At 49.6% G+C, this 19,237-nt stretch overlaps 1 protein-coding gene across 1 annotated transcript in view; it reads right to left on the reverse strand.

The window, feature by feature from the left end:
• GRIK4 (glutamate ionotropic receptor kainate type subunit 4) overlaps positions 1-19,237 on the reverse strand; it is a 262,197-nt gene that overhangs the window by 161,988 nt on the left and 80,972 nt on the right. Inside the window, 1 exon segment of the mRNA XM_064173386.1 lies at positions 7,055-7,186. Within this exon segment, the coding sequence (XP_064029456.1) occupies positions 7,055-7,136 (82 nt within the window). The 5' untranslated portion in view covers positions 7,137-7,186.

Here is a 19,237-nt window from a genome sequence, read left to right on the forward strand (position 1 = left end):
GGGACCCCAAAGATCATCTGCTCCAACCTTCCTAGGTGACAGTGGAGGTGACATGAGCTGGCTCAGCACTCTGAGAAGATGACTCTTAAAACTGTCCAAGGTAGGGGACTCCACTGCTGCCCTTGAGAGATGATTCCAACCTCTAACTGTTCTCATGGGTATGTCTAACTATTCTCTGTTCTCATGGGTATCTCTCACTGCTCTCATGGGGGACAATTGATTCCTGAAGTCCACTGGGAATTTCATGAGGTTGGGTATGAGATGCCAGCAGCTGCCAGCAGCATGCAGCCCCTCTGAGCAGCTTCAGCTGCCTTCTCCTATAACCCAAACTCCTTTTATCCTGGAAGTAACCATGAGACCAGTGAGCACTGGCTAAGGGATAGGGCACTGCTGGCTGCTCTTCCTAGAGGTGTAACAGAGGGGATGGCTGCAAAGAATCCAAGGGTAAGTCTAGACAAGGCTCTGCTGAAAGGATCTGGCATCTCTGCAGGGAATTTATGCACGTAACTAGGAAAGCACAAATGAAATATCACTCTCCTAGAAGAGTAATGAAAACAAAATTAAAAGGGCAAATAGCTAACAAATGAACACTGTATTTTCCTCTGCCTCTCACCACTCTTCAGCAGCAAATGACAAACAGCTGTGAACCTGCTTCACCTTAATGAACTTAGCTTTGCCTTTACAATATTGGGGGAATATTAATATTGTTTCAACCAGGCAAATTAACTAACTCATGCATCAGCAAAGAGCTGCTTACCTCTCCTCCTCCTCTTCCTGCACACTCCTCTGTGGACTTTTAGAGCCTAAGAAAGTCCTGAATGAAATGTGAAAGCCTTATAAAACAAAATCAAATCAAATCAATATAGGCCAAACCCTACCTGCAAGGGCTGAAATGAGCCCAATGAGGCATGAAGTGAGCAGGAGACAGAACCGAAACTCAGGCACCCAGTAGCACTTCCCAGGGGTTGGGAAGTGTGCTCCAGGGGCTGGAAGGACACATCCCAAGGCAGGTCTCCAGAAAATGGGCAACTTGTCTTGTAGGCAAGCCACTAGCTAGGGAATTAGGACCTCAGCATGCACATGGAAAGCATTTACCCATGGGGAAAACTAAGGCTGGTGGGGAGGAAAGGCTGTAGAAAAAAGACTGGGGGGAAGAAAAAGGTTTGTGCCAATTCTCTTTGCTCTCTCAAGGAGAGAAACAGAACATACAAAAGCCCACAGATTGCTCCTATGCATGTCAAAGGCACAGGGAGGTCACCCTGCAGCCTAGAACAGAATCAACCAACCAGGCTGGAAGAGGCTTCTAAGCTCATCCAGTCCAACCCAGCACCCAGCCCTAGCCAATCAACCAGACCATGGCACTAAGTGCCTCATCCAGCCTATATCCTGCTCACCTTTCTGCACAGGTGTCCCATGGGGTTCAGGGTGGATCCATTCCCTGAGAGAATAAACTCTCTACAACACCAAGTTTTGGAAAGTCAGGAGGAAATGGAGTTGTATTTCTTATAGTTTAAATATAACACTGTAAGGAGAACAAAATACTGCAGCAATATAAGAACCTTAACGAAGATGGGGAAGGGGTCAAGTGGCAGCGAAGCAGCTAAAGCAGCAGCAGCCAAAACAGCGGTGGGGGAAGATCAGAGAATCATAGAATCAGTCAGGGCTGGAAGGGAGCACAAGGAGCAGCCAGTTCCAACCCCCCTGCCATGCCCAGGGACACCCTACCCTAGAGCAGGCTGCACACAGCCTCAGCCAGCCTGGCCTCAAACACCTCCAGCCATGGGGCCTCAACCACCTCCCTGGGCAACCCATTCCAGCCTCTCACCACTCTCATCACCAACAACTTCCTCCTCACCTCCAGCCTCACTCTCCCCACTTCCACCTTTGCTCCATTCCCCCCACTCCTGCCACTCCCTCAAAGCCTCAAAAGTCCCTCCCCAGCTTTTTTGTAGCCCACTTCAGATCCTGGAAGGCCACAAGAAGGTCACCTGGGAGCCTCCTCTGCTCCAGCCTGCACAGCCCCAACTCTTTCAGTCTGTGCTCACAGCAGAGCAGCTCCAGCCCTCCCCTAAAAGCAGAACCAGTTTGGTATTTTGAGTTACAGACTGCTCTGAGGTGAACAAACAAACAAATAAACAACCCAACAAAATGAAGGGGGAAAGACAAAAAAAAACCCAACCCAACCACAAAGAAGAGAAGCAAAGCAGAGATGTGACTCAGTGTTGCTTTCCACTTGGTTTTGTGGAAATGCTCAAAATGCCCAGATGAAATAGGAGGATTTTTCCTTGCTCCTCCTTTTCCATTTTTCCTTGTTGTTAGAAGCTCTTTGCCCAGTTTGACTCCAGTTCCAGCCCTCTGAGCATCAAGATAGCAGCAGGCACAGCAGGAGCAGCAAGGGGAAGGTCCAAGATGTGCTTCCAGACATGAAGCTCTCAATGCTCCAATGAAATTACATTAACTCATCTATTGCTGCCATTATAAGACCTATCCCTTGTTCACCGCTCCACACAGAACTTCTACTTCTAAGTTTCTCTGTTCCAAATATGCTTACATCTGAGCAAGAAATCAGTTCAGTCATAAAAGGTGAAGCCTCTAAAGCTCACTGCAATGCAACACTCAGTGCTGGTCCCATCCAGGCAAACAAAATGTCACTCCAAGAGTAAGCAATCCGCTGCCTGGAAACTCTGCTGAGAAACAGCAGGGCCAAGATCACAGAGTAGAACCACAGAATAGAACCATAGAATAGAACCATAGAATAGAACCATAGAATAGAACCACAGAATAGAACCACAGAATCAGCCAGGTTGGAAGAGACCTCCAAGCTCAGCCAGTCCAACCTAGCACCCAGCCCTATCCAGCCAACCAGACCATGGCACTAAGTGCCCCAGCCAGGCTTCGCTTCAACACCTCCAGCCACAGCCATTCCACCACCTCCCTGGGCAGCCCATTCCAATGCCAATCACTCTCTCTGACAACAACTTCCTCCTAACATCCAGCCTCAACCTGCCCTGGCACAGCATGAGGCTGTGTCCCCTTGTTCTATTATTGCTTGCCTGGCATTAGAGCCAGAGGTTGGAAGGGACCACGAGGATCATCTAGTTCCAACCTCCCCTACCAGAAGCATGTAAGCATCCTTGACCCTTCCAGTCATGAAGTTCCCCCTTGTGCTGAGGTGGAACTTCTTTTGCTGCCATTTACACCCCTTGCTTCTTGTCCTATCCCAAGGAGCAGTGAGCAGAGCCTGTTCCCCCCTCTCCTGGGAGCCCTCAGATACTTATAAACATCTAAGCATATTGTTAACTGCAATGTCTATCTTTAGTGTGGATATCTTCTCTACTCAGTGTGCATGTGAAGGGTAGTCAAATTTGAGTCTGAAGACCTGGATTATAGGGTATCAGCCACCACTGTGACCACAAACTTCAGGGACTCATAGGTCCAGGATCAAGAAACTGGAAGGGACTGGGGTCTGAATACAGGTTATTGTTTTGTCCTGGTTTCACTGGGACAGAACCATAGGCCAGCCAGGAACTTAAAAAGGGTGAGCAAAAGCCAAAGCAGCTGACCCAAGCTGGGTCAGATCCACCTGAAACCCCACGAAAGCAGCAGTAGGCAAGCTCAGTGCTCAGTTTAAAAGCCCAGCACCCCTGACTCAGCACCACCTTGCCTCCTCCTGCCCTGGAAAGCAGCATAGCAAGCAATCAGCTCTGCTAGCAACTTGGAGAAGGAGCCAGCCGTGGCAGTGCCTCTGTTCACCTCCCATTACTGGCCACACAAGTGTGCATCTCAGTGCTCCAGCACCAGATGGCTTTCAGAATGATTTCAAATGTTGCATTTTCTTTGAATATTTAAATGTTCCTGCTGCCCTGTTTTCTTTCTCTGTGTAGTGCCTTGATTTATGTTGCTAGATAACATGTCTCCCTGCCTTGCCAAGAACCATGCATTTGGGGATGGTTTCAGTGCTGCTGGTAGTATTTTTTTCTCTCCCTTTATTTTGTACTTTATTTTTTATTCACTTTTTTTTCCCCTTTCCTTTTTTTTTTCCTGGATTTATTGTTAAAATAAAAGTCTGTCTTAGAGAAATGAAACCAAAGCCCCCAAACCCCTCCTCATCTCTTTGCTCTTCTGCTTCAGACACCTTCTTCAGGGAAGTTAGCTCTGGGGCCAAAGGAGAAGCAGTAGAGATGTAACAACAGACCTACCTGAGCTTCCCCTCCCACAGGAACGTCTTGCTTCAGGCTCCTGTGTGTGAATCAGCAGGGTCCAAGGGCACGATGCTGCTGTCCCATCCCTCAGGAGACAGGAGGTGAATGGAGGCTGCAGGGGCTGTGGCCACTCTTACATTGAACCCTACCTGGCACAGAAGCCACAATCTCCAGTGCCTTCAGAAGGACCAGTAAAGGTCCTTCCTCTTTCCTTGACAACCTCTCCTTTGAAATCCTGACTTCTGCATTGCCTTTGCAATGTCCTAACACACATCCAGTTTAAGAGGGACAAGGATCTGCTGGAGAGACTCCAGGGGAGGGCTACAAGGATGATGAGGGGACTGGAACACTGCCTGAGGAGAGGCTGAGGGCCCTGGGGCTGTTCAGTTTGGGTAAGAGAAGACTGAGAGGGGATTTAATCAATGTTTTTCAATAGCTGAAGACTGGGGATCAGGAGGGGGTGGACAGGATCTGCTCACTGCTCCCTGGGATAGGACAAGGAGCAGTAGATGGAAGCTGCAGCACAGGAGGTTCCAGCTCAACACAAGGGAGAACTTCTTGACTGGAAGGGTCCCAGAGCCCTGGCACAGGCTGCCCAGAGAGGCTGTGGAGTCTCCTTCTCTAGAGACTTTCAAAGCCTGTCTGGATGTGCAGGTCACAGATCCACTCAGGTTTGAAAGTCTCCTGCAAGAGATGGAGGAACCAAGGCTTGCAAAGCATACCTGAGTCAGAGCCATTCCTATCACAGATGTCTTCAGGCCCCAGCAGTGTGCCAAGGTCTCCTTCTCCCGGTAGCAGGCACCAGGCACAGAAGACAAAATCAGTACTTGGGCAGATGGAAGGAGACAGATTTTCCACCACCATAGCAGTTACTCATGTGCCCCCTGAACACACAAACAGCTTCTCTTTGCCTGCCCTCGGGGGTCAGCACTGGCATGGCCTCACAGCAGCCACCACCAGCTCCACTGAGGGAGCACTGAGCACATGCCCAGCTGAGACCTGGAGCGCAGCATCAGCTTCTCTCTGGTAGCTGCCCTCAGCACAGACCTTCATTTCCAGTCCTCAGCTGGGAACACAAAAGCACAGTCCCACCTCTCTCAAACACCTCCTCATCTCACTCTGGGTTATGCTGAGCACAGACACACCACTACCCAGACTGGTTTGCAGCCCAGTGAGCTGCTGGGGGAGCTCCCACTCACTCCCACTCCCAAGCACCCACAGCACTTCCCCCACAGAGGGGGATGGCTGGGGCACAGGGCACAACAAAGCACCTTTCAGATATAGCATCCTGGTAATAGATAGCCTATCCCTGTCTGCTGGCTCAAGTGGAGGATCTGCTGATCCACATGAAATGCTGGCTGCAGAGCTGGGACCAGGCAGCAGGAGTGCTCCACATGAATCACAGGCACTGGGGACATAAACCACCCAGCCACCCTTCCCTGACTCCTGCCAGCACAGACTCCCCCTTGCCATATTTCTGAGCTGCTCCATGCTCCACTAGCAGAGGGGAGAAGTAATTTTACTTCAAGTGTCACCTGGGAAAGTTGCAAATGGGGATAGGAATAGATTAGCTTCTTATCTGCAACAAAGAGTTAATAAAGCCAGAGAGAAGAGTCAGGCGCAGCAGCTTCCTTCCTAAACCACAGACCAAAGTGCCAACACCACGAAGCAAGTTTCATTACAAGGTTTCTGGGTACATTTCTTTTTCCCTAATCCACATGAAGAGGCAGAGGATATGACAGTGCTTCCTGCTAGACTCTTTCTAATAAAGCCCAAAGGAGAGCAAGTGCACAGGGCACTCTTACACACGGAGCAGTTTGGATTATTCATGTTCTGGAGGCACTGCTTAGCCAGGTTCATTTTGGGCTCAAACACTCCTTACTCAAATACTTTTGTGACAAAGAATTACTGCCTTTGTGTGGAGCTTAGGAGAGCATCAAGGCAGGTAGGGCAGAGCAGGGAGCAAGTTGTCATTTCTCAGCATCTCTTTGAGCAGTGGCTTTGACTTCAAATGTATACAGAAAGAGACTGCCATCAGGTAACATCACCACCAGAAAAGTCAAAGCAGATAGGAACACGTAGTATAAATGCATTTCATTTACAAGATGAAGGAGGGGACATCCACAGCTTCCCTGGGCAAGCTGTTCCAGTGTCTCCCCACTCTCACTGCAAAGAATTGCTTCTCATCTCCAGTCTAAATCTCCCCTCCTCCAGCTTCAATCCATTCCTTCTCATCCCACCACTACAAGGCCTTGTAAAAAGTCCCTCCTGGCTTTCTTGGAGGCTCTCCTCCAGCTTCAATCCATTCCTTCTCCTCCCATCACTACAGGGCCTTGTAATAAGTCCCTCCCTGGCTTTCTTGGAGGCTCCCTTCAGGTACTGGAAGTGGAATTAGTGTGCAAGTACAGGACAGAGATAGTTGCTGACCATAAACCTGTCCAACACCCTCTTGAGAAGGGGTTCTCCTGTCTTGCTGTGCTACAAGTGGACATTCCCTCTTCAAGTACTGGAAGGATGCACTAAGATCTCTCTGGAGCCTTCTCTTGTCCAGGCTGAACAGACTCAATTCTTTCAGCCTGCCTCCCCAGAGATGGTGCTTGAGCCCTCTGATCATCTTTGTAGCCTCCTTTGCACCCTCCAGTGTGCCACTTGTGTATTTCCAACGCACAAATGGGACACCGCAGCTCAACAGGTGCCTCAGCCCCACCTGAGTGAGCAGGGAGCAGGTTGTGAACGCACAGAGGCAGTCACCACAGGCAAGGCCTGGCTTCCCTTGCCCAAACACCTGCCCAGAGTGGCCTGAGGATGAGCAGAAGGAAGGTTGTGGCGGGCAGAGCAAGCTGTGTACTCACCAATCCTCAGGGAATGGGGGCTGGCAGCAACCTTCATCAGCCAGAGCAGAAGGAGCACCAGAGGCGCCAAGGCACGGGGCATCTTCTATAAATCCTCATGGAGTCCTTTGGTGGTCTGGGCATGACATAACTCTGCAGAGAGAGAACAAAGGGCACCAGCCACTCAGCAGGATGATACTGCTTCAGCTTGCCAAGCACTCGGGACAAGGAGTCTATTTACCAAAGGAGGAGGAAGCTATTTACAGACGATGAATTATTCAGGCACTGGAGTCAAACTGGGCAAAGAGCTTCTAACAACAAGGAAAAATGGAAAAGGAAAAGCAAGGAAAAATCCTCCTATTTCATCTGGGTGTTTTGAGCATTTCCACAAAACCAAGTGGAAAGCAACACTGAGTCACATCTCTGCTTTGCTTCTCTTCTTTGTGGTTGGGTTGGCTTTTTTTTTGTCTTTCCCCCTTCATTTTGTTGGGTTGTTTATTTGTTTGTTTGTTCACCTCAGAGCAGTCTGTAACTCAAAATACCAAACTGGTTCTGCTTTTAGGGGAGGGCTGGAGCTGCTCTGCTGTGAGCACAGACTGAAAGAGTTGGGGCTGTGCAGGCTGGAGCAGAGGAGGCTCCCAGGTGACCTTCTTGTGGCCTTCCAGCATCTGAAGGGGGCCTGCAAAAAAGCTGGGGAGGGACTTTTGAGGCTGTCAGGGAGTGGCAGGAGTGGGGGGAATGGAGCAAAGGTGGAGGTGGGGAGAGTGAGGCTGGAGGTGAAGAGGAAGTTGATGAGCAGGAGAGTGGTGAGAGGCTGGAATGGGTTGCCCAGGGAGGTGGTTGAGGCCCCATGGCTGGAGGTGTTTGAGGCCAGGCTGGCTGAGGCTGTGTGCAGCCTGCTCTAGGGTAGGGTGTCCCTGGGCATGGCAGGGGGGTTGGAACTGGCTGCTCCTTGTGCTCCCTTCCAACCCTGACTGATTCTACGATTTACATCTTCATACCAAACCACAATCTGAGGAATATGAATTGGAGACAGAGTCACTTTGGCCACCAGATTAGAAATCAATTCTTTGTACTGCTCCAGCACCACATACAGTCACCAACACCTTCCCTCCCTAACATGCACAAGAAAATTCAAGGCAAGACCCAAAGCAGGACCATTTTTCCCCCCCCTTTCCCTTCCAAGGTCTAACTTACACAATCCAAACCCTGTCAAAATGAAAAGCACTAAGTGGAAAACCCACAAACCTATCATTAGTGCAGATATTGGCAGTGGCTGTTCCAGAGCAGACTCCTGCAGCAGGCTTAAACAGATTTTTAACCAATCTCATTTTAAATAGGTCTGGAGACAGTAGATTTTCCTTTTTAAAGAGAAATGGTTGTCCCTCACGTTGGTTAAATTATCTCCACAGGCAGCAATATCCTTAAATGCTGACTTGGAGTCTTTCATCTCTTACCTTATCTCTCCTTTCTCCAATTTTCTGGCAAACACTCTCACACCATTCCATTTGTCTAATTCTTGGGCCAAATATTGAAGTCCTGACACAGGCAGAGTCTTTAATCTGGCTTTGATGCCACCAGGAGTTTTGTTTGAGCAGGATGCAGCTTCTTACCTGCACTTTTTCAGTTCATCTGTTTTAAGATTGCATTTAGACTTCTGCCACCTCCTCTCAGCACTCCCTGGAGGGACCATCCCATGGTTTTTTTTTCCAGACAGGGAAGGGAGGCAGATGAAATATTGAGGTATGGCCACAGAAATGGAGGCAACACAACAATGGAGGCTTAGTGATGAGACCTTGTGCTGAGGGATTTGGGTTAGTCACAGAGACTTGTCAGTGTGAAGTTAATGATTGGACTCAATGAGCTTGAAGGACTTTTCCAACCTAAGAGATTCTGTGAACACAGGGGCAGGGAGCACCTCTACACCTCCACACCCTGTGGCTTGTTCTCTTTCTGGCTCACATCTCCCTTGGGAAGCTCCTACAAGAATCCCAGCCTTCAGGGTCCCAATGCTCTCAGTGTGGGAGAACAAGGCACCCATGCTCAGATGTCTGGTGGACACGTGAAGAGCCTCCTGCTTCAGAAGTTGTTTGCCCCACACATTTTTGAGAAGCTGCTGAGGGAAAAAACCCACCTTATTGCTCTCTACAACTACCTGAAGGGACATTGCAGCCAGGTGGGGGTGGCCTCTTCTCCCAGGCAACCAGCAATAGAACGAGGGGACACAGTCTCAAGTTGTGCCAGGGGAGGTCTAGGATGGATGTTAGGAGGAAGTTGTTGTCAGAGAGAGTGATTGGCATTGGAATGGGCTGCCCAGGGAGGTGGTGGAGTTGTTGTCCCTGGAGGTGTTTAAGCAAAGACTGGATGAGGCACTCAGTGCCATGATCTGGTTGACTGGATAGGGCTGGGTGCTAGGTTGGACTGGATGATCTTGGAGGTCTCTTCCAACCTGGTTGATTCTGTGATTCAGAAATCATTAACTACTTCTGAGCAGAGCAGTAGGCTTTTTCTTCCTTTTTTTTTTTCCCTCTCTCCTTTTCCCAACCCCTTCTTTATTTCAGTGGGAGTTACAGAGTAATGCCTAGGGAAGAAAAGCCCTAAAAGGCTGAATTCATGAGAAATTGGTTACTTAGAAGTGGTGGCAGCAGCAGAGAGAGACAGATCATGGAGCAACATATCATTTGAGCACTTTAAAGCAGTTATTTCAAAACTTCCCAAGTTATTGATAAAACAGCAGCATGATGTCAGATATCCTCACACCACTGCTAGAGCCCAGGCTGCAGAACCGGCGCTCAGGCAGCAGTCAGGCAGACACAGACCTCCAATCGCTTCCCTGTGAAGTCAGGGGAGGAGCTGGGGACACTTCAAGAGGAACTTGAGGTCTGCACTGCGCTCAGGATCAGCTCTCCAAAGCCACTCCTCAGAAGTGTTTTCCTCCTTTAGGTCCCATTTCTTGCACCACTCCCCCAGGCATGCTTTCAGTGCAACACCTAAAAAGCAGGGCAGCGACTTCACCCCACTGCTGGACCAAGGGGGAGGAAGGGCAGATAAAACCCCAGCAGTTGCCAACCACAGCTGTGGAGGGCAATGCCTTGCCTGACACTTGAAGAGTTGACATCCCTGAGAACATCCCACATGACTGAGGGACCACCATGCTAAAATGAGTACTCCTCATTTTAGGCTCTGCAATGAAACTGCAGGAGGGCAACCACTGGAGGCAAACTACGAACAAGATCATAGAGTCAGGCAGGTTGGAAGAGAGCTCCAAGCTCAGCCAGTCCAACCTACACCCAGCCCTAGCCAATCAACCAGACCATGGCACTAAGTGCCCCAGCCAGGCTTTGCCTGAACACTTCCAGGGACAGCACCTCCCTGGGCAGCCCATTCCAATGGGCATTGTAGCCAGGTGGGGGTTGGCCTCTTCTCCCAGGTAACCAGCAATAGAACAAGGGGACACAGTCTCAAGTTGTGCCAGGGTAGGTATAGGCTGGATGTTAGGAAGAAGTTCTTCACAGAGAGAGTGATTTCCGATTGGAATGGGCTGCCCAGGGAGGTGGTGGAGGCACCGTCCCTGGGGGTCTTCAAGAAAAGACTGGATGAGGCACTCAGTGCCATGGTCTAGTTGGACTGGCTAGGGCTGGGTGATAGGTTGGAGTCGATGATCTTGGAGGTCTCTTCCAACCTGGTTGATTCTATGATTCCATGGGCAGCCCATTCCAAAGCCAACCACTCTCTCTGGCAAGAAAATGTGGGCAAACGTCCTGTGACCTTTAGGTCTGAGAGACAGACCTCCAGGCTACCTCCTTGTTTGCAGCCTGGTTCAGTGAAGAGTTGAACTGCAAGATGCCCAGAGAAGCAGCTGCCTTTCCATCACCAGCTTAGTGTTGATAGCAAAGCTAAATAATAACCAGAGGGGACCTGCTGTGCTCTGCTATGTGAGCGGCAGGGCTGTAATTACCTAGAACATGGAGCACAGAGGGATGCTGTGTTCACCTAACACATTACCCACTGCTCACAGCAGCTTCCCACTACTCTGCTTTTCCCAGCACCAACCCAAGAACAGCTGTCAGCAATAGAAATGCACCTTGGGGTTCACCACACTGGAGAACTACAGACTCCTACCACCCCTACCCATAGACCATCTGCTGCTGGAGGTGCTTGTGGAACACCCAGGGAGTGCAACACAAGGACATTTCTCTACCATCACACCTGTGCCACAGAGAAGTGGGAACAGACACAGGGGTGCAAGATGCAGGATGAAAGGGAAGGGATAGAGAGGATTTTTCTTCCTAGCCTAACATCAAGGTTTCTGCTCTCAAAGGAACAAAGAGGCATTTCAGTGCTCACAGCTCTCTTAACCTCCCCACTCCCCATATTCCTCCTGACTCCTACTCTCTAAATCCAGACACAAAAAGGTGGTAAGCACAGTACAAACCCCTTCATTGCAAAGTCATTTTTGTCTTACTGAGCTAGCCATCCCCCCAACAGCTTTTGCATCCTTACAGCTGCAAGGTGCACCTGGTTCTCACTCTCTTCTCCTCATGAGAAGCCATAAAATAGGCTTTCTGCCCAGGTGCAGCAGTGAATCACAGGTACAACTGTAGGGCACCGACTCCAGTGCAGCCCAAAACTCCACACAAAGAAGGGAAGAAGGAAACATTCCTCATTCATGCAACACAAAGCTGAAAGCCTTGGAAGCCAAGAAAACACTTAAAGAGAAAAAAGGTATTTAGCAACTTGCTGCACTTATTCTTGTGCCTGTGAAGATGACTTAGCCCAGCTTCAGCCTCACCACAGCTTGCTGGCAATAAATCAAACCAACCTCCTTTAGTGAAGTCTCCGCCAAGAGCAGGTCAGCCTGTACAGTTACAGCTCTTGCATTCATGGCTTCTCTTTAGCATCCTGGCAGTGGGCTGATAGCAAGCAAGTCCAGGCTGGATGGGGCTCTGGCCAGCCTGATCTAGGGCAGAGTGTCCCTGCCCATGGCAGGGGGGTTGGAACTGGATGATCCTTGTGGTCCATTCCAACCCTGACTGATTCTATGATTCTAAGTAGGTTGATAGACATTTATAAAGCTGTCAGTCTGCTACCTCCCAAAAGCAGTGGGCTGGTTGGGAAGAGTTTCATAGGCCCTTTGGGGTGGTACATGGGCAGCTGCACAGCTGGTGGCTCCCGAGCTGCCCCCTGGCTTCTCTCTGCACAGCACAAATATCTAATTCTTTTTTTTTAGTATTATTAAGCCCTTTTCCATTGTTACCTTTGAAAATTTAAGAGAACAAAATAAATCAATACTGTGCTGAATAGTTCTGAATTCTCTCTGGAGAGAAAAGTCCCTAAATACCAAGTGGAATTACAGCCAATTGGTTTCTTGGAGGAGGCAGCTTGCTGCTGAAACTGCTTATACATTTTTAATGACCATGTGAGATGTTGCTCTTCTTTCTTGCTATCACCACAGCTTCCTGATATCCTGAGATATCTCACATAAAAGATATATATACATATATCTCAGAAGCCAAAAGGCAGAATAAAAAGTTAAATCACAGAACAAAACTCTCCTGAAGTTGCCACACCAATGGTAAACACATCCCTGAGAGGCCTGGAACACAAACCCTGTGAGGAGAGGCTGAGGGAGCTGGGGGGGTGCAGCCTGCAGCAGAGGAGGCTCAGGGCAGAGCTCATTGCTCTCTACAACTACCTGAAGGGAGGCTGTAGCCAGGTGGGGTTGGGCTCTTCTGCCAAGCAACCAGCAACAGAACAAGGGGACACAGCCTCAAGTTGTGACAGGGCAGGTTCAGGCTGGATGTTAGAAGGAAGTTGCTGGCAGAGAGAGTGATTGGCACTGGAATAGGCTGCCCAGGGAGGTGCTGGAGTCACTGTCCCTGTTGAAGCCAAGCCTGGCTGGGGTACTTAGTGCCATGGTCTGTTTGACTGGGCAGGGCTGGGTGCTAGGTTGGACTGGCTGAGCTTGGAAGTCTCTTCCAACCTGCTTGATTCTATGATTCTATGACCAGCAGCCATCTCTCTTCTCTCCTTCTCGTCCCCTGCTCTCATCCAACCTAGAGCACTGAAGAAATCCAGGTGCACTGTTATTTCTGTCTGCACTTCCAAAGACACCACCACTCTGAAAAATCTGTTTACCACCTGCCCTGCCCTGCCCTGCCACATCTGGTCCCAGCAAATGGGGAGCCCTGGAAATGGGCTTCATCCCAGCCAGACAGCACACAGCATCTCCAGCTGCACTTGGCACTTCGCTCCGTGGTCCTGGAAGGCAGTGCCAGAAGCAGGCTTTCAAAAACCCCAACGTGTGTTTTATCCTCATGCAATCTCCATTTACTTGTGCTGCAAAGCCCCTGTGCCATCATCTGCAAGCTCACTGAGAAACCACAAACACCCTTTAAAAGCTGACAGCAACTTCAATCTTCTGCAGGCAGACTTTTACCCAAATGCTACTTCGGAGGTGGCTCTGGTGTTGATAGATCTTTCTGTGCATCACCAGAAGCTTGATGAATGGTGAGAAAATGCAGCTCAAGCAAAGCTAGAGTAATCCTCACAGCTGAGACAACAAATTTAACAGCTGCAGAGCAGCAAGGAATTCTGAGAAAGTGTCAGGAAATATCAACAAACAACTTCACAGAGCCTTTTTCATTCTTTGGGCGAGCAAAGAGAGAGATTTCCTTTCGCAAGGCTTCATCTGCAGAGGGGCTCACATTTAAATGGAACTGACAGGAGGGAAGGAACCTGAAAAACGTTTCAACAAGTGACTGTTGCTGGGCTTGAGGAAGTGCCTGCCTGTCTCAGGGGGAGTGGTGGAATTAAATTGCAAGCCTGCCCCAGGGACACAAAGATGTAAGTTCAATTAAACTGAAAAATCTCTCCATTTAAAGCTACGAACAATATGTTTTCCTCTGCAAAATGCATAATTAGCATGGCTAAATCACTACCACTAGGTACTGTTGCAGCCAAAAACCTCAGTGAGATTCAGAGAAGGCTCAGACATCTATAAAGAGAAGCTACAATTATAATAGTTGAAAAAGCAAGAGAGAGGAAAATAAGATTTTAGGTGGCCTGTCTCAGCCCTTCATGCTGCAAGGCACCGCCTAACACCCTGTGTTTGAGGGTTAGAAGCATCACCCCTTGGGGCAAAGCCTCCTGCCACCGGTTCTGGCAGCAGCTAGCACTAAAAAGGATGCTTAACAATATGAAGCAGAGCTCTGTTCCAGTCTAGCAATTTCTATGTTCCTATAAAAACTGTCTCTCCTTTTGACTTTTCATCAGCATTAAAGAGCCTGCTCCGCTTCCAGCCGCCCTGCCTCGCCTCCTCTTGCTTTGTCCTGCACTCACGCTGCAGCTTGCCAGGGCTGAACTCCTCCGAGGTGAGAGACAGACTGGTGGTATCTCTCCTCCCCAGGTGCCAGGAGTCTCCAAGGACCTCTGACTCTCCATCACACCGCAGCGACGGCACAGCTCCGCGGTCAGTCGGCACCCGAGCAGAGGCGTTCAATGGGAAGGTGATAGCAGTGATAAACACCTGCTCACCTGAGACAGAAAATGGATTGCAGGGGTTCTTTTTCACCCTCCTAGCTGTCTTATTTTATCTCCTTCTTTTGCTTTTTTGCCTCCCCCCTTCGTGACTTCCAGAAAAAGAAGCAAACTTCAAGAGGAAAAGAATTCTGGAGGCAGTGAAGCAGAAGGACAAATATATTCCTGACATTTCTCCTTCCCGTGGATTATTTCCTTTAACTTTCTCCCTCCACAATCCTGAGTCTGCTCTTGTCTCACCCTCCTCAATCCTCCCCAGCATTAGCAAAGTCTGATCAACTTTTCCTATCATTGCCTAGAGACAGAAGCAATGCAGCCCCAGCCTGGTTCCTGAGGCAAGCTGCACGCAGACTCAGCTATCTCAAAGTCAAACTCCCACCAGCATTACCAAGCACAGACCTGTGAAGAGAGGGGGACCTCGGCACTTACAGCTCCAGGCTGAGTCAAAGGACATCTCCATTCAATTATCCACTCTGCAGGCATGTCACAGAGCCCCCCAGGGTCCATCAGTACTCCTAAGCATTAGTGGCACAGTGAATGATGAGTGTGAAAGCCCCAGCTGCCCCCCTCAGAGTCATGCTTACAAAAGCTCCATCACAGACATCAACTTGGTAACATCAGAACTCATTTGTTGGGGCAGCTTATTTTAGTCCAGGAACAGGTATAAGCTGAGGTCGGAGTGAGGTGGGGACTGGTCTCTTCTGTCTCATATCAGTTGATAGGAGAAGAGGAAACAGCCTGAAATTGTGTCAGGGGAGGGTTAGGTTGGAGATGAGGAAAATTTGGTTTGCTGCAGGAGTGGTCAGGGATTGGCACCAGGGAGGTGGCGGAGTCCCCATCCCTGCAGCTATTCAAGAAATGTGTGGACATGGCACTTTGGGACATGGTTTAGTGGCCTCAGTGTCCTTGGGTTGATGGTTGGACTTGATAATCTTCGAGGCCTTTCCCAATTCTGTGATCTTTCTGTGCTGCTGTGTGGGAGACTGCAAGGCACAGCAAAGCCTTCAAGCACCACAGCAACAAAGGCAGGCCTGGGGCTGCTGAGGAACAGACACCAGAGAGTGTCACAGGGTGGATGTGCACAGCACCATAAGCAAATAGAGGTGCCAGGACCATTCACCGGGGCTGTCCTCTGTACCCCTGCCTCTCAGGCACCTGAGCTGTGCTTCTGTGTGAGCAGCTGTGATGGGTGAGCTCCACAGTGTGACAGAAACGATGCTGCCCCATTCCTATGCCAGAAGTGCCCACTCCCAGCAGCAGAATGCCAGCTCTACCTGTACCTCAGCATCCTCCAGTCCACAGCCCAGCTCAGGAGCTTACAAGCAACCATTTACACCATGGCCAGAGCTGAGCTGAGCTAAGGAGATGGGGGGCACACATGCAAGCAGATTACAGGACCAGTATCCTTCCAAACCATCCCAGCATGACCCTCCCAATATCATCTGCCAAAAATATTGCACTTCTCACTGGGAGAAAGCAACAGAAAGTCAAGATCATGTGGGATTTTCTCCCTCTCTGGTGCCCACAACTTATTTTGATTAACAACAGCAGTAAAAAGCACTGTGGTCTCACACAGCAATGTCTGCTCTACCCACTTCAGACACTCTTAATTGGCTGGAAGCTGTTATCTTAAAGGGAAAATCCTGAGGAGCCTGGGGGAAGGAGAGTGTCTGTAGGGGGAAGGAGAAAGGCAGATTTTCTTCCAGCTGAGGACAGCAAGCTGCCATTAAACAGCAGCCAGAGTTACCCAGGCCAGCTCTGCTCCTCTGATCTGTATGTTGTGACAGCATCTCAATCTTTTAACCATTTCAAGGCAGAGTGATAATGACAATCCTGAGGGCTGTTTTCCTTGGATAAAGTTGCTGGGCAGGTTTGACTCCAAATCATTTTACAAGATGCAAGAAAAAAAGCTTTGTTTACCTCCTGAGTTCTGGTACTCAGGACACAGCCTTGCAGCAGCTGCACACAACCATAGAATCAACTGGGTTGGAAGAGAGCTCCAAGCTCATCCAGCCCAACCTAGCACCCAGCCCTGCCCAACCAACCAGACCATGGCACTAAGTGCCCCAGCCAGGCTTGGCTGCAACACCTCCAGCCACAGCCACTCCACCACCTCCCTGGGCAGCCCATTCCAGTGCCAATCACTCTCTCTGACAACAACTTCCTCCTAACATCCAGCCTAGACCTGCCCTGGCACAGCTTGAGGCTGTGTCCCCTTCTTCTGGTGCTGCTTGTCTGGCAGCAGAGCCCAACCCCACCTGGCTACAGCCTCCCTTCAGACAGCTGCAGACAGCAATGAGCTCTGCCCTGGGCCTCCTCTTCTGCAGGTTGCACATCCCCAGCTCCCTCAGCCTCTCCAGGAGCAGAAGAACCTCCCTTGTCCTGCTTGCCACACTATTCCTGAGCCAGCCCAGGATGCCATTGGCTCTGCTGTCCACCTGGGCACTGCTGCCTCATCTTCAGCTGCTCTCTCCCAGCACCCCCAGCTCCCTCTCTGCCTGGCTGCTCTCAGCCACTCTGGCCCCAGCCTGTAGTGCTGCTTGGGGTTGTTGTGGCCAAAGTGTAGAACCCTGCACTTGGCCTTGTTCAATCTCATCCCATTGGCCTTTGCCCACCCACCCAGCCCGTCCAGGTCCCTCTGCAGGGCTCTGCTACCTTCCAACAGCTCCACACCTGCTCCTAGCTTGGTGTCATCTGCAAACTTACTGATGCTGGACTCAATCTCCTGGTCCAGATCATCAGTAAATATATTGAACAGGACTATGCCCAGCACTGATCCCTGGGGCACTCCACCAGTGCCAGCTGGATGTGGCACCATTCACCACCACTCTCTGGGCCCTGCCCTCCAGCCACTCCTTGACCCACATCAGAGTGAATCTCTCCAAGCCAGAGGCTGCCAGCTCCTGTACAACCAGGCCAGGGCTCTCCTACCAAACACTGCAGCACATCTATTCTGCAGAACACTCTGAGCCATCTCTGCAGCTCATCACTGCCATTAAAGCACCTCTTGTGCAGGAGTGAGTGGCTGCTCTGCCCTGCAGACAGCTTGCAGCCAAGTATAAGCAGGCATTTGGGGAAGGAAATGCAAACTGCTCCCTCCAGCTGAGGTGCCAAGGGAAACTCCTAGGTGAGCAGAATCTCAATTGCTCAACAACTCTTTTCTTGCAAATAGGCTTGTGGGACTCTGGATAAATAAAACCAGTCAGAGCCTTGGCTTCATCAAAAGGAAAGAAGAAGAAGAAGCTTTTAAACCAACAGTTGGCTTACATTAAAGAATAGATATAAAGTTTGACAGTTCAGTTTTGCTCCAGCAGAGAGCAAATCCAACATGAACTTGCAAACACTCTATGACACTCTGGACATCAGCTCTTTTGCAGCAAAATGCCCCTCAGCAACACTCCTGTCCTTCAGCAAACCTGGAAACACAAAGCAAAGTTGCTTCACTGACTGGGTGGGACACAGGACCCCAAGACAAAATGTTCCTCAAGTGCAGGTGGCAGGAGAGCAGCTCAGGCCAAACATTGCTTTCTCTTGGGTCATGCAACTGCGTATCAGGAAGTAATTCTTCACAGCAAGGGTGGAGAGACACTGGCAGAGGTTGCCCAGGGAGGTTGTGGAGCACAAAATCCTCCTAACATCCAGCCTAGACCTCCCCTGGCACAACTTGAGGCTGTGTCCCCTTGTTCTGTTGCTGGTTGCATGGCAGAAGAGCCCAACCCCACCTGGCTACAGCCTCCTTCAGGTAGTTGTAGACAGCAATGAGTTCACTCCTGAACCTTCTTCAAGACACACAGAGTCTTGCAAAGCCCCAGCTTTGTCTTTTGAAGGAGGCCTTTATGCTTTGGGTGTTTTCTTCTCCCCTGCCAACGAGTGATATTTTCCCAGCAGATTTTGCTTTTATCAAAAACACTTTGATGGAAAATTTTGAGCTCCCTCAGAAGAAAAGAAATCCAACAAGCACTAACTCCCCTATTTGCTGTTAGTGAAGAATTACTGCTAGCACCAGAGCCTCTTTACACATGAAGGAAGTTCTGAAATATGAATTGGATCTGTGGACATAGCAGAAGTCTAAGGGGAGGGGGAAAAAAAGCAGCTCTTAAATGCATCAACCTGATCTTCTAGGCTGCAGAATGAAGATTAATCTATTTATTTCACTTAAAGTCCCTAGCAGGTTCAAGAAGAAAAAGGGAAATACAGAAGCCTTTACCAAATCAACCTCCAATAAGTGGTTTATGGCCAAAAAAAAAACCCCAAACCCACCTAGATTTGCTTCTTTTTATAGCTGCCAAAGCCATAAGTGAAAGAAGTAGATTAATCTCCCATCTATCACCCAAAGTACACTGTGATGCACACCAGCTCCCAGTGCCTGCCTGCACTTTGAGGGTAATTTGTGAATGGCTGAAGGTGATGTTTGTAAGCCCTGGGTTGCATCTTTTTCTTTCTTTTTTTTTTTTAATGGAGTGAGAAATTTTGGGTGTGCATTTGAAAGACAGTAAGCATATGCATTGGAAAGGAGGTGGGAAAGAGGACAGATGCCAAGCTAAGAATATGCACAAGAAAGCATAGAGGTGATAGGCTTGGGAGCAGACAGAAAAGGGGCAGAGAAGTCTGCACAACGAAGTGAGGAAGCCTGAAGAGCTAAAGGTGCAGTGGAAATGCTGGAGC

The sequence above is a fragment of the Pogoniulus pusillus genome, chromosome 38, assembly GCF_015220805.1.
Source record: "Pogoniulus pusillus isolate bPogPus1 chromosome 38, bPogPus1.pri, whole genome shotgun sequence".
Classification (NCBI taxonomy): domain Eukaryota; kingdom Metazoa; phylum Chordata; class Aves; order Piciformes; family Lybiidae; genus Pogoniulus; species Pogoniulus pusillus.